Source organism: Artibeus jamaicensis, unplaced genomic scaffold, assembly GCF_021234435.1.
Source record: "Artibeus jamaicensis isolate MK-2021 breed Jamaican fruit bat unplaced genomic scaffold, CSHL_Jam_final contig_415, whole genome shotgun sequence".
NCBI lineage: Eukaryota > Metazoa > Chordata > Mammalia > Chiroptera > Phyllostomidae > Artibeus > Artibeus jamaicensis.
Window position 1 is genome coordinate 320,884 of NW_026521823.1, and position 14,148 is coordinate 335,031.

At 35.4% G+C, this 14,148-nt stretch overlaps 1 protein-coding gene across 1 annotated transcript in view; it reads left to right on the forward strand.

Moving 5' to 3' along the window:
* SUGT1 (SGT1 homolog, MIS12 kinetochore complex assembly cochaperone) overlaps positions 1 to 13,041 on the forward strand; it is a 53,057-nt gene extending 40,016 nt beyond the window's left edge. Inside the window, exon 13 of the mRNA XM_037141247.2 lies at positions 12,921 to 13,041. Within this exon, the coding sequence (XP_036997142.2) occupies positions 12,921 to 13,022 (102 nt within the window). The 3' untranslated portion in view covers positions 13,023 to 13,041. The remainder of the gene's footprint in view (positions 1 to 12,920) is intronic.
* Positions 13,042 to 14,148: the final 1,107 nt, after the last annotated feature.

Genomic DNA, 14,148 nt, shown 5'->3' on the forward strand with positions numbered 1-14,148 from the left:
GAACATAAGGATGCTTATGTTCTTTTGGATTAGTGTTTGGGTTTCTTTGAATATCTTCCCAGAAGTGGAATTGCTGGGTCATAGGCAGTTCCATTTTTAATTTTTTGAGGAAACTGCATATGGTTTTCTGTAGTGGCTGCGCCAATCTGCATTCCCACCAGCAGTGCAAAAGGCTTCCCCTTTCTCCACATCCTCGCCAACACTTGTTTGTTGATTTATTGGTGATAGCTGTTCTGACAGGTTTGAGATATAGCTCATTGTGGTTTTAATTTGCATTTTTCTGATGATGAACGATGTTAACCATCTTTTCATGTGACTGGTGTCCATCAGTATGTCCTTGGAGAAGTGTCTGTTCAGGTCCTTTGTCCACTTTTTAATTGGGTTGTTTGTTTTCTTGGTGGTGAGTATTATAAGTTCTTTATAAATGTTGGATATTAACCCCTTATCAGATGTATCAGCAAAAATATTCTCCCATTCTGTAGGTTGTCTTTTTATTTTGTTGATGTTTTTCTTTTCTGTGTAAAAACACTTTAGTTAGGTGTAGTCCCAGTTAGGTGTATTTATTCATTTATTTATTTATTTATTTATTTATTTTGTTTTACTTGACTAGGGCCATATATCTGATAAAAATTGCTAAGAGCAATGTCCAAGATTTTGCTGCCTATGTTTTCTTCTAAGATTTCTATGGTTTCAGGCCTTACATTTGAGTCTTTGATCCATTTTGAATTTATTCTTATGTGTGCTGTGAGAAGGTCTAGTTTCATTTTTCTGCACATCTGTCCAGTGTTCCCAACACTATTGAAGAAACTATCTTTAGCCTATTGCATGTACTTGCTTCCTCTGTTGAATATTAATTGACCATAAAGGTGTGGGTTTATTTCTGGGCTCTCTATTCTGATCCAGTGATCTATGTGTCTGTTTTTATGCCAGTATCATGCTGTTTTGTTTTGTTTTTAAGATTTCATTTATTTATTTTTAGAGAGAGGGAGAAAGAAAGGAAGAGAAATATCAATGTGTGGTTGCCTCTCACAAGCCCCCTACTGGGGACCTGGCCTACAACCCAAGTGTGTGCCCTGGCTGGGAATCCAACTGGCAACCTTTTGGTTTGCAGGCCAGCACTCAGTCCACTGAGTGACACCCCCAGGGCCAGTACCATGCTCTTTTGATTACTGTGGCCTTATAGTTTGATATTAGGCAGTGTGATTCCTTCAGCTTTGTTTTTCTTTCTCAGGATCTATCTCTATTGCTGTGGGGGGCCTTTTGTGGTTCCATATAAGTTTTTGAAATATTTGCTTTAGTTCTGTGAAATATGTCATTGGAATCTTGATAGGAATTATGTTTAATGTATAGATTGCTTTCGGTAGTCTGGACATTTTAATGATGTTAATTCTTTCTATCCATGAATGTGGTATGTGCTTCCACTTTCACCTATCTTCAATTTTTTTTTTCAATGTCTTGTAATTTTCTGAGTACAGGTCTTATATCCTTGGTTAGGTTTTTTCCTAGGTATTTTAGTCTTTTTGAGGCAGTTGTGAATGGGACTGTTTTCTTAATTTCCCTTTCTGTTAATTCACTGATGATTTAGTTCACACATAAAAATGCAGCTGATTCCTGGATATTAATTTTGTGTCCTCCTCCTTTGCTGAATTCCTTTATCAGTTTTACTAGTCTCTTGGTGGAATCTTTGAGTTTCTCTGTGTACAGCATCATGTCATCTACAAATAAAGACAGTTTCACTTTTTCCTTTCCAACTTGAATGCCTGTTATTTTTTCTTCTTGTCTGATTGCTGTGGCTAGGACTTCCAGTATTATATTGAACAAGAGAAGTGAAAGCAGACATTCCTGTCTTGTTCCTGATTTTAGGGGACAGTTTTTGTCCATTGAGTATGATGCCATCAGTTTGTCATATATGGCCTTTATTATGTTTAGATATGTTCCATTTAATTCACTTTGCTGAGAGTTTTTATCATAAATGGTTGTTGGATTTTATGAAATGCTTTTTCTGCATCTGTTGATTTGATCATGTGGTTTTTATCCTTCATTTTGTTTATGTGGTGAATCACATTTATTGGTTAGTGAATATTGTACCAACCTTGCATTTCCAGAATAAATCCCACTTGATTGTGGTGTATGATCTCTTTGATGGATTACTGTATTTGATTTGCTAATATGTTGTTGAGGATTTTAGCATCTATGTTCATCAGGGATGTTGCCCTATAATTTTTTTTTGTAGTGTCTTCATCTGGCTTTGGAATCAGAATAATGCTGGACTTATAAAATGAGTTTAGCCTTTCCTCCTCTTGAATTTTATGAAATATCTTGAGGAGAGGTGTTAGTTCTCAGAATGTTTGTTTGTTTTTTGGGAGTTTTTTGATTGTTGCTTCCATTTTACTAGGTGTAATCTATTTAACAGATTCTTTGCTTCTTCCTGAGTTAGTTTTGGAAAATTGTATGTTTCTAGGAATTTATCCAATTTTGTCCAATTGTGAAGTTTGTTGGCCTGTGGTTGTTCCTCATATTTTCTTATAATCCTTTGTATTTTTTGGTGTCAGTTTTTATTTCTCCTTTTCTATTTCTGATTTTATTTATTTGGTTCCTTTCTCTTTTCTTCTTGATGAGTCTGGTTAAAGGTTTGTCAATCTTGTTTATGTTTTCAAAGAACCAGTTCTTGTATTCATTGATCTTTTGTATCTTTTTTTTTAGACTCTATTTCATTTATTTCCACTCGGATCTTTATTATTTCCTTCCTTCTACTCACTTTGGGCTTTGTTTGTTTTTCAGGTTCTTTTAAGTGTAAAGATAGATCATTTATTTGAACTTTTTCTTGTTTTTTTGAGATAGGCCTGTCTGAGATGCTATGAATTTCCCTCTTAGGATTGCTTTCCCAGTCTCCCACAGGTTTTGGATGTGTGTCCTTATTTTCATTTGTTTCAAGCTATCTTTTGATTTCTTCTTTGATGTCATTGTTGACTCATTTATTATTTAATAACATGTTATTAAAGGTTATTTATTAACACTCCATGTCTTGTTTTTCATTCTTCCTTTTCATTGAATAACTTTTTACCTTCCTCAAAAATCAGTTGAGTACTTTTGTGTGAGTCTGTTTCTGGGTGTCCTGTTTCATTGGTCTATAGGTCTGTCCCCTAACAAGGGGACACCACAGTCTTAGTTACTGAAGTTATATAAATGTTGAAATTGGGCAGATTCATTATTCCTATTTAATTTATTTTTGACATTTTTTATTCTAGTTTCTTTACCTTTGAATATAAATTTTAGAATATTTTGTCTATATATAACAATCATGTTGGGAATTGTATTGAACTATATATTAATTTGGAGAGATTGACATCTTGGCTGTGTTGAATTTTCTAACCTGTTTGTTTAGGTCTTCTTTGATTCCTCAGATCAGCATTGTGCAGTTTTTAGCATGTAAATCCTGTGCATGTTTTGCTAGATATACCTAAGTATTTAATTCTTTTTCTGAGTGATTATAAATTATTTATATATTTAATATTGGTTTGCTGTTAATACCTAGAAATACAGTTGGTGTTTTTAAATGTTTATCTTATATTCTGTGAGTTTTTTTAACTTACTAGTGTTAGGAGATTTTCTGGTAGATTCTTTGTGATTCAAAAATAGATTCCTTCTATTTTCTATATCATATCTTCAAATATGGATAGTTTTCTTCTTTTTCTTTCTGATATGTTTGCATTTTATCTTCTTTTATTGTTGTATTGAACTGACTGGAACTTCTAGCATTGTATTGAATAAGAGAGGTGAGCGTGGACATCCCCATCTTAAGGGAAAATCAGTCTTTCACCATTAAGTATGTTAGTTATAGGTATTTTGTAGATACTCAGTCAAATGAAAGTTCTGCTCTCTTCCTATTTTTTTACTGAGATTTTTATCATGAGTGTCTGTTGACTTAATGGAATGCTTTGTCCTCATTGATCTATATAATTATGTGACTTTTCTTCTTTAGCCTGTTTTACATTGGTGACTTATTATAATAAATATGATTGATTTCTACTGTTGAACCAACCTGGCATCCCTGGAATAAACACCACTTTTTCCTAATGTATACCTCTTTTTTATATATTACTCAATTATATTTTAAAGTACTTTGTTGAGGGGTTTTGTGTCTATATTCATGAGGCATATTTGTCAGTAGTATTCTTTTTTTTGGTACTCTGTCTGGTTTTGGTGTCAGGGTAATACTAAGTTTATAAAAGGAATTGGGAAGTGCTTCATATTCTGTTTTTTGGAAGACCTTGTGTAGAATTGGAGGTATTCGTCCTTTAAACATTCTTTAAATTGATGATACCATCTGGACTTACTCATTTCTTGGGGGGGGGTGTTAAATTATTATTTTAATTATCCTAAGAGCATATTGGGCCACTTGTTTCATATTGAGTAACTAGGGGTAGTTTGTGTTTTGAGGACTTGGTCTGTGTTGTGTAAGTTGTTAGTGTTGGGACTATTCCCTTGTTATCATTTTGATGTCTGCAGGATCTCTGGTGATACATTCTTTCATTCCTATAATGGTGATTTGTGTATTCTCTTTCTCTTTATTTTCCTTCGTCAAGCTTGCTAGAGGCTTGCCAACTTTATTGATTTTTCCAAAGAATCAGCTCTTTATTTATGCTAAAAACTTCTTTTCCCTATATATTTTTAAATTTTAATCATTATTGTTTTTCATCATTTTCTTCTGCTTGATTTGGATTTATTTTGTTATTTTTTTCCTGGGTTCTACAGATGTGAGCTTAGATTGTTGATTTGACCCTTCTCTTTTGTGTAGGTTTATGCTGTAAATTTCCCTCTCTGAGGGTTTTGACTGTTTCTCACAAGTTTTGATGTTATATTTTTATTTTATCAATTCAGTATATATTTTTATTTCATTTGAGACGTCATTGTCTCATTCATTGTTTAGATCAGGCATCTCCAGCCTTAGGGCGGAGAACAGGTACTAGTCCAGGCTTGTTAGGAATCAGGCTGCACAGCAAGAGGTGAGCTTGAATGTAATACGCTTGAATCATCCTGAAACCATCCCCCCACCATCTCTGGTGTGTGGAAAAATTGTCTTCCATGAAACTGGTCCCTAGCGTTAAAAAGGTTGGAGACTGCTTATATGTTGTCTGATATGTTGTATATTTTCTAAGTGTTTGGCAATATTCTTGCTGTCTTTCTATTACTAATTTTTAATTATATTCCATTTTTGTTTGTGAGTGTGTGCCATATGATTTACTTTCTTTTAACTCCGTTGACACTGTTTTATTGCCTAGGATTTGATTTGTCTTAATTAAACTTTTACCTGAGAAGAATGTATTCTGCTGTTCAGTGGAGTGTTCTATAAATACCAATTAGGTCCTTTTGGTTGATATTTTTATTGAATTCCTCTATATCATTGCTGATTTTCTCTCTTATTCTATCAGTTATTGAGAGAGGGTCTCATGGATTTTTCTGTTTTTCCTTTAAGTTTTGTCAATTTTTGCTTTATATGTTTTTCTAGCTATGTTTAATAGCCATTTAGGATTACTTTGTCTTCATGATGGGTTGGTTAGTCTTTTACATAATTACATAATGTCATTCTCTGGCAATTTTTGTTGATATTAATATAGCCTATTTTTTCTATTTTGACTAGTTTTTGCACAGTATATCTTGTTTCATCCTTTTACTTTCAACCAGCTTATGTCATACCTAATGTGAGTTTCTTTAGATAGCATAAAGTTGGGACAGTGATTATCAATATTTCAACCTACCGTTGCAGCATTAGGCATTTAATGTTACTTATAAGTCAGGTAAGCATTCTTACTTGAATATTAAAGGTACTTCTACACCTTGGTGTCACCTCACACATCACTTCTTACAGTGTCTCAAAAGAAAAAACAACCCTTAAAAAGAAATTATGGGTGAAGGAAGATTATTGAATGAAAAGTAGACATATGACTAGGTTTTTGTCGAGGCAGAAAGTAAGGCACTGTGCTTATTAATTTGTAAGGGAATTTGTGCGAGTTTTCAGAGACCATGATTTGAAATGCATTATGTGTAAAAACATACTGCCAAATTCAGTATGTATGAAGGATTGTGTCACAAGGACAAAAAAGTCTCTTCTGAACAAAAATTTTTTCAAAAAGTTACAATTCAGGTGCATTCCACTGTAAAAGCTAGTCGTGTGGCAGCATATTTAATAGCAAAAAAATCAAAATCATTTACTGATGTTGAGTTTATTAAGCAATGTACAGAAAGTGTGGCAGATATAATTTGCCCTGGAAAAGGGGGGGATGATATTTCTAAAAGCAATTTGTTATGCCAGACTATGGCCAGGCGAGTCGAAGAAATTGGAAAATTAATTGAAGTTTGGAGAGTAAAGCTGCTCATTTTAAATTTTTATGCTTTGGCGATGGATGATAGCACTGATGCTACAGATATGGCTCAACTTGTCTTTTTTAAAAAATATATTTTATTGTTTATTCTATTACAGTTCCATTTATTTCCTCCCTTTTATTCCCCTCTGCCCTGTACCATCCCCTACATCATTCCCCCACCTTAGTTCATGTCATGTCCATGGGTCATGCATATAAGTTCTTGGCTTCTACATTTCCCATGCTATCCTTAACCTCCTTCTATTTTGTACTTACCATTTATGCGTCTTATTCTCTCTACCCCCCCCCATTCTCCTCATCTCCTTCCCCACTGATAACCCTCCACATGATCTCCATTTCTGTGATTCTGTTCCCATTCTAGTTGTTTGCTTAGTTTTTCTTGTCATTTTTTAGGGTCAGTTGTTGATAGTTGTGAGTTTGTTGTAACTTTACTGATCGTAGTTTTGATCTTCTTTTTCTTAGATAAGTCCCTTGAATGTTTCATATAATAAGTAAGAGCTTGGTAATGATGACCTTTTTCATCTTGATCTTATCTGGGAAGCACTTTACCTGCCCTTCCATTCTAAATGATAGCTTTGCTGGATAGAGTAGAGTGATCTTGGATATAGGTCCTTGCCTTTCATGACTTTGAATACTTCTTTCCAGCTCCCTCTTACTTGCAAGGTTCCTTTTGAGAAATCAGCTGATAGTCTATGGACATTCCTTTGTAGGTAACTGTCTCCTTTTCTCTTCCTGCTTTTAAGATTCGTTATCTTTCATCTTGGCGATATTTATTATGTGCCTTGGTGTGTACTTTCTTGGGTCCACTACTTTGGGACTCCTTCCTGGACTTCTTGAAAGTCTAATTCCTTTGTCAGATTGGGGAAGTTCTTCATTGTGTTTTCAGATATGTTTTCCATTTCTTGCTCTTCCTCTTCTCCTTCTCACAACCATATGATTTGGATGTTGGAACATTTAAGGTTGTCCCAGAGGTTCCTAAGCCTCTCCTCATTTTTTTGAATTTTTGTTTCTTCATTTCGTTCTGGTTAAATGTTTCTTTTTTTTCTTCTCCAAATCATTGATTTGAGTGCTGGTGTTCTTTGCTTTGGGTTCCCTTTATTTCACTTTTCATAGCTTTCTCATTTTCCTCTATTTTGGGACTATACTCCACCATTTCTGTGAACATCCTGCTTACCAGTGTTTGAACTCTGCATCTGATAGGGTGACTGTCTCTTCATCACTTAGTTCTATTTTTTCTGGAGCTTTGGTCTGTTCTTCATTTGGGCCACACACACACACACACACACACACACACACACACACCCCTATTTATTTATTTATTTATTTATTTATTTATTTATTTATTTAGTCTTGGAGCACCTGTTACGTAGTACAGAGAGGAGGAGCCTTAGGTATTCCCCAGGGTGGGGCAACTCACGTAGCCGTGTTGTGGCACTGTATATGGGGTGGGGGTCTGAGAGGGGAAAATACTGCTTGCCCATTTCTCTGTTGGCTTTCTGTCACTTCTGCTGCTGCCCACAAGCAAATGCGCCCTTCTGGTGCTCATTCCCAGGTGAGTGGTTTCGCGTACATTCTAGGACCCTGTGGATCTCTCCAGTGAACTCTCCTATGAGGCTGGGAGTTTCTCCTGTCATGGCAACCCCCACAGATTTTTTTCAGTCAAGTTTTGAGGCTTTACTTTCCTGCACTGGAACTCTGGGTTCCACGGTCTTTCTCATTTCCCAGTTGTTCCTTCCAGTTTGTGTGCACAAATGTGGGACCACCCAGTCCACCAGCCACCACTTTGCTGTGAGTCTTCTCAGCCCCTCCTACAGGTCTGGATGACTGTTTCTTCTTCAGCTCCTTAGTTGTTGGACTGTACAGTTCAATTTTCTGGCAGTGCTGGCTATTTTTTAGTTTTTAAATTTGTTATTGTCCTTTTGGTTGTGTGAGGAGGCAAAATGTATCTGCTTATGTCTCCATCTTGGCTAAAGGTCTTCAAGTTGTTTTTATTGGAGGTACTAGTGACAAATATAATGTCACTGAAGAAACTGCTTCCTTAGTGTCATTAAAAGACACAACTAAATCAAGAGATTTATATGAAGTAGCAAAAGAAATGTTAAAGTGATTTTCTTTGTCAACATATCTGGTATAGTTACTGATGGTGCCCCGGTGATGGTAGGTAAAAGAGAGAGGACTTGTAAAATTAATAGGAGATGATGCAGTTGTAGCCCAAAAGTCATGTTTAATGAAGTACCATTGCATAGTACATCAAGAAAATTCAAGCATAAAAGCATTCAGAATGGATAACATAATGCAAATCACCATCAAGACTGTGAATTTCAAAGAGCCATAAGATTGAATCATCACCTATTCCAGAAATTCCTTAAAAGTATGGATGTTGACTGTGGCAACATCATTTACTTTTCGGAAGGAAGGTGGTTAAGTTGAGGCCAAATATTGCAAAGGCTTTATGATTTGTGAGTCGTTTTTATTATCAAGTTGTTTATGGTATCAAAAAACAAATTTGAGCCGGAACTTGGTGATGGGAACTAGGTCAGAGATTCAGCGTTTTTAGTGGATTTCACTGCTCGTTTAAATAAGTTAAACATGCATCTTCAAAGTTAAAACCAACTTAACCAATACCATGTTTCAAACCATAACTGTGTTCAAAATGAAACTGAAATTATGGCAAGCTCAAATTAAGGCAAACAATTTTATGCATTTCAACACATTGGCTAAACACAGTCCTGTGAATAGCAAAAAAATTTCAGCCTTGCTTTTCCATTTGATAGAAGAATTTGAAAACAGATTTCAAGATTTCCAGGAAAATAACATTTTGCTTTGTTCGCAACTCCATTTTCAGTGTGCATAAATATGTTACCTGCCAATTTTCAAATGGAATGCATAGACCTGCAACCTGGGATTCAGATTAAAGAAAAATTTGATCATGCCTCTTTACTGGACTTTTATGTTACAGGTCCTGTCCTCCCAGAGACAAATATTCCTTACTTCACAATCACACCTTACTCATGTCATCGCTATTGGCAACATCTACATTTGAGAGCAATTATTTTCAAGAATGAAACACATTAAGAGTAAAATTGGAACCAAAATATGTGATGAGCACCTTGAGAACTCACTGAGAATTGGAACTACTTCTCTCAAACCAGATATTGATGCACTGATTTCTCAAAGACATTGTCAGATGTCCCACACTAGTTTTATGTTGCCCTTTTATGATAAAAAATACTAAGAAGAAAAAAGTGATGTTTTATTACCTAGATATGTACATTTTCTATATTAATGATCAAAAACTTGGGGCCTGTTTGACAATTTAAAAAGATTATCAAATAGACCTCTTGCATAATCAGGGTTATTATGTGAGGAGTTTTTCGCTTATCTGTGATGACAGATATCATGAAAATTATGCGTGGACCTTCATTCATAAGTTTTTATTAGTGTTTGTGTATTTATTTTTTTAAAGATTTTCTTTATTTATTTTTAGAGAGAAGGGAAGGAGAAAGGAGGGGAAACATCAGTGTGCGGTTGCCTCTCATGTGCCCCTACTGGGGACCTGGCCCACAACTCAGGCATGTGCCCTGACTGGGAATCAAACTGTTGACACTTTGGTTCCTAGGCCCAGGCTCAATCCATTGAGCTACACCATCAAGGGAGTGTTTATATATTTAATGTGTGGCCCAAGACAACTCTTTTTCTTCCATTGTGGCCTAGAGACTCTAACGAGGTTGGGTACCCCTGCTTTAGGTATTCTTTTAGGGTAGATCTGCTTGTGACAAATTCTTTGTCTTGGCAGGATTTCTTTGGGTTTATATTGATTGGGGATTGCTGAGTTTCTTGAATTTCAAGGTTTATGTCACTTCTCAAATTTGGGAAATTTTCAGCCATTGTTTCATTGAGTACTTTTTCAGACCTGCCTTCTTTGTTCTCTCCTTCCCGGAACTTGATGACACAAATGTTAGATATTTTGTTAGATCCCATGCACCCCTAGGGACTCTCTTCCTTTTATCTTTATTTTCTGTCTTTGAGATTTGGTGATATATATTGTTCTCTTTCAGTTCACTGATTGTTTTTCTGTCCCCTCTATTCTTGCCCATCCTCTAACCTTTTTGTTTCAGTTGCATTTTTTAATTCCAAAATTTTGCATGTAGTTTTTTATGTCTTGTTTCTTTGTTAAGGTTTTCTACTTTTTCATTTATTTCAAACAAGTGTATAACTTCTTGTTAAAGCATAACTTCTTGTTAAAGCATTTTTACCATGACTGTTTTAAAATCTTTTCCAGATAATTTTAACAGCATCTATTGTTTTCTCTTTTTCAATTGCAATTGGTACTTTGCCCAGTGTTTTTCACCAGTGTCAAGTGATTTTCAGAGAAAACCTGGATGTTTTCATGTTAAGCAGTGGGACTCTTGATCTTATTTAAAACCTCTGTCTTAGTTGGATTTCTCTCACAATTAGTCTTGCAGAGGAAGTGAAGGCACTGCCTTATTACGGGTATTTGGCCTCCTCAAACTCCTTAAACATTTGGTACCTCCTTGTCACTGCTGGGTGTAGGAGTTCTGCCTCCCCACGTGTTTCCATTGACTGTGGCAGCAGGAGAGGTGGCTGCATTATAGTCTAGCATGGGTGGAAGTCTAGGCTCCCCACTCAGCTTTTGCTCACTTGGGTGGGGCCACAGCTTTTTCTTTGGTGTTTAGCTGGAGTAGAGCAATTATTGTCTAAAAGTTTTCTGACTACCTAGGCTGTCTTTATGATTTTTTTCATCCTTTGGCTACAGAGATCAAACTTTTATTAGAACTTGATCTTTTTTTCCCCCACATCCTTTGGCATTTCAAGCCTCTTTAGCTCCAACTCTAGGGTATACAAAGTAGAAAGAAAACCTAGGGAACTCACCATTTGTTGTTTCTTGATGTCATCTTCTTTTCACCTTTTAGATTCTTATGTTCATCACACACACAGTGTCCAAGGTTTTAGTTGTACTTAATGGGAAGAATAAGAAAAAGTGTATTTACTCCATGTTCCCAGAAGAAGTCAGCCAGTCACAGTATTGACTTTCAAGAGTGTGCTAGAGAAAGTAGCAGTGTGTGAAATTTCAAGGATAGATTATGGGATCTGCACCCATTTTCATACAGAAACTTTGCTAATTGTAATTGAACCATGTACACCCATAAAATAAGCCATGTGTTTGGCAACATTGATCTGAAATATTCTTAAAGTTGCTCCTCTCCTTGTGGAAATCCAAAAGAAACAAAACAGGCTCTATCATGTATGGTCTTCTAGCCTAATTGGGACAAAAAGATCATCATGTACAAAATAATTTGGGAAATGCTAAATTGCACTAACAATCTGTAGAGAAGGGAAATAAATTTCATCAGTGAATATGATCAGATTATAAACTAAATCTATTTCTTTCAGTCCTCTTAAGAGTAGTTTATTATGTAGACTTATCCAGTTTTATTCAGTATTTTATTTGAGGCCTACCAGGTGCTGGGCCATTGTGTTTAGATCTAGGATATAAGTATTAGTAAAATATGCTCTTGGTTTTTAAGAGCTTTAGTTGTAGCCAATGGTGGGAAGCAGATTCAAGAAAGAAAGAAGGCCGACCCTTAAAGTTGGAACAGTACAATGTCATACGTGTTATATTTATGGTAATTATGCTCATACAGAAGACAGATTTCTACCAGAGTTCTGATAAGAGTCAAAGAAGGCAAGCCAGATATGGGGACATCTTGTGTTTGGCATATAACTAAAGACATAAAAATAACTAGGGTGTAAAGAGGGTCCCATTCAAAGTACCTCATGTAAGGGAGCTTGGCAGAGAGAATGGGGCATGGGTTATAGTGAGGTTTCGGTGTAATGGTAGGGTATGTAACTTTATACATTTGCCATTAACACAGCTGATTATTTAAAAATGCTTAGGTTCACACTTTTTTGCTGTAATCCAACTCAATGAATTCTTATTACATTAGAATAACAAATGTCCAGAAAGATTTTTAAAGTTATTTATGAATATGCAAGCATTGGCGGGTAGGATATTTAGTAAATACTGCACAGATAACCAGTTTTTTACCGAAACATTTCGTATACCTGTGTGTGTGCACCTTGATTTTAAAAAGTTTTTAGCATAAATTTGCATGTATTTGCAGTTACACCCAACAAATGTAGAAAGAGTTAACTCTGCCTGGCTTTTATTGTCCTTGATTAAAAACATTACATCAGCATTTTCTTTGGAAGCCAGTTTTATTCTCATCTAAAGGCAGTTTGTCCACATGGACCTCTGTGCTGATCAGAGGGAGAGTGGTGCTGCATATGTGAACATGCTGCTCCTGCCTGCCTGCTCCAGAGTTCCCTTTTCAGATTTTACAGAACACGATAACTTCTCTGGAAAGCTTAAGGTTAAATCAGAATATTCTCTTGTGTTTTTATTAAGACAAACATTGCTTATATTTGGGAATCTGTGTTTAGAAGAGTTTTAGAAAAAAATATTATTTTGATTATGTGGTCCAAGAATTAATCTATTTTTATTTCTTATTACAGATGGAGTCTGGTGGTACAGTTTTGAGTACCAACTGGTCCGATGTAGGTAAAAGGAAAGTTGAAATCAATCCTCCTGATGATATGGAATGGAAAAAGTACTAAATAAATTAATTTACTATCACTGTATTGCATATATTCACCTAATGGCCATTGTGTATTAATATTGCATTCTTGAATTTTGAACACTGAGTATCTTTTTCAAAGATTATACCTCTTTACCTCTTTGTGCTTTAGAAATTATTTTGCTTCAAGTGTTCTAAGTTTCTAATGAAGAATGAAGATCATATTTTGTCACTCTCTTTTTTTAAGGATTTCAGACATGCTGAAATGGAGTGAAGTATCATTTTCTACTAGAAAGATTAGTTCTACACAGTTGTACGAGTGGAGGAATAGTTGTTCATGGGGTGTCTTGGTTTATTGCCTTATTTTTGATGCAGTATTCTGTTAATAATTTATCAGACTTGACAACTTTAGCTGAGCATAGATTTTTCAACTTCAGTGTTACCATGTTTGCTTTCGAAAACTGCTTTTGAAATAAGTTGTAAATACAGTTTTTTTCTATGAAGAAATTTGGTTTATTTACCTTTTTCTTAAGTTTTAAATGAGAACTTTGAGCAGTTATTTATTACAGGGAATTCCCATTTGGTTCTTTTTATGGGAAGTATTTATAATTGCACTGATATTTAGACTCCTAACCTTCCAAATTCCTTTATAAAACACAGACACCTGAGTTTAACATGCAACAAATTTAACTGTACTGAAGGCTAACCTGTGAAGTAAAGTAAAGAGTAATTTAGGAAATCCCATCTTCACTTCATGCTGGTTTTTTGCCACAATCCTGAAATTACAGCACTGGCAGTTTGGTTTGGTTTGGTTTGGTTTGGTTTTTTCAGGGTTTATTTCTTTTTTGTATTTTTTTTTCCTTTATTAGAAGATGTCACATCCCCATGATTACTTTGGTTTCATTAGTTTAGGGTAGCTGCTGAGAAGATACATTAATATGTATATGCTTAGTATCTATTTAGTAACATTTTGTGGTAACGCACTGCTCTGCCATGGTAGCTGAGGATAGAATGAGTGGGAGGCAATTAAATCAGCCATCATTTCAGCCTCTGAAAGAGTGGGAATTTAGCTTCTTCTGGTCATTGAACATGAAGTGTAGGGTTGTTCATCAGGAGAATTGTGGGGTGACACCAGACCATGCCCAAACCTGTTACAGCTTGTATAA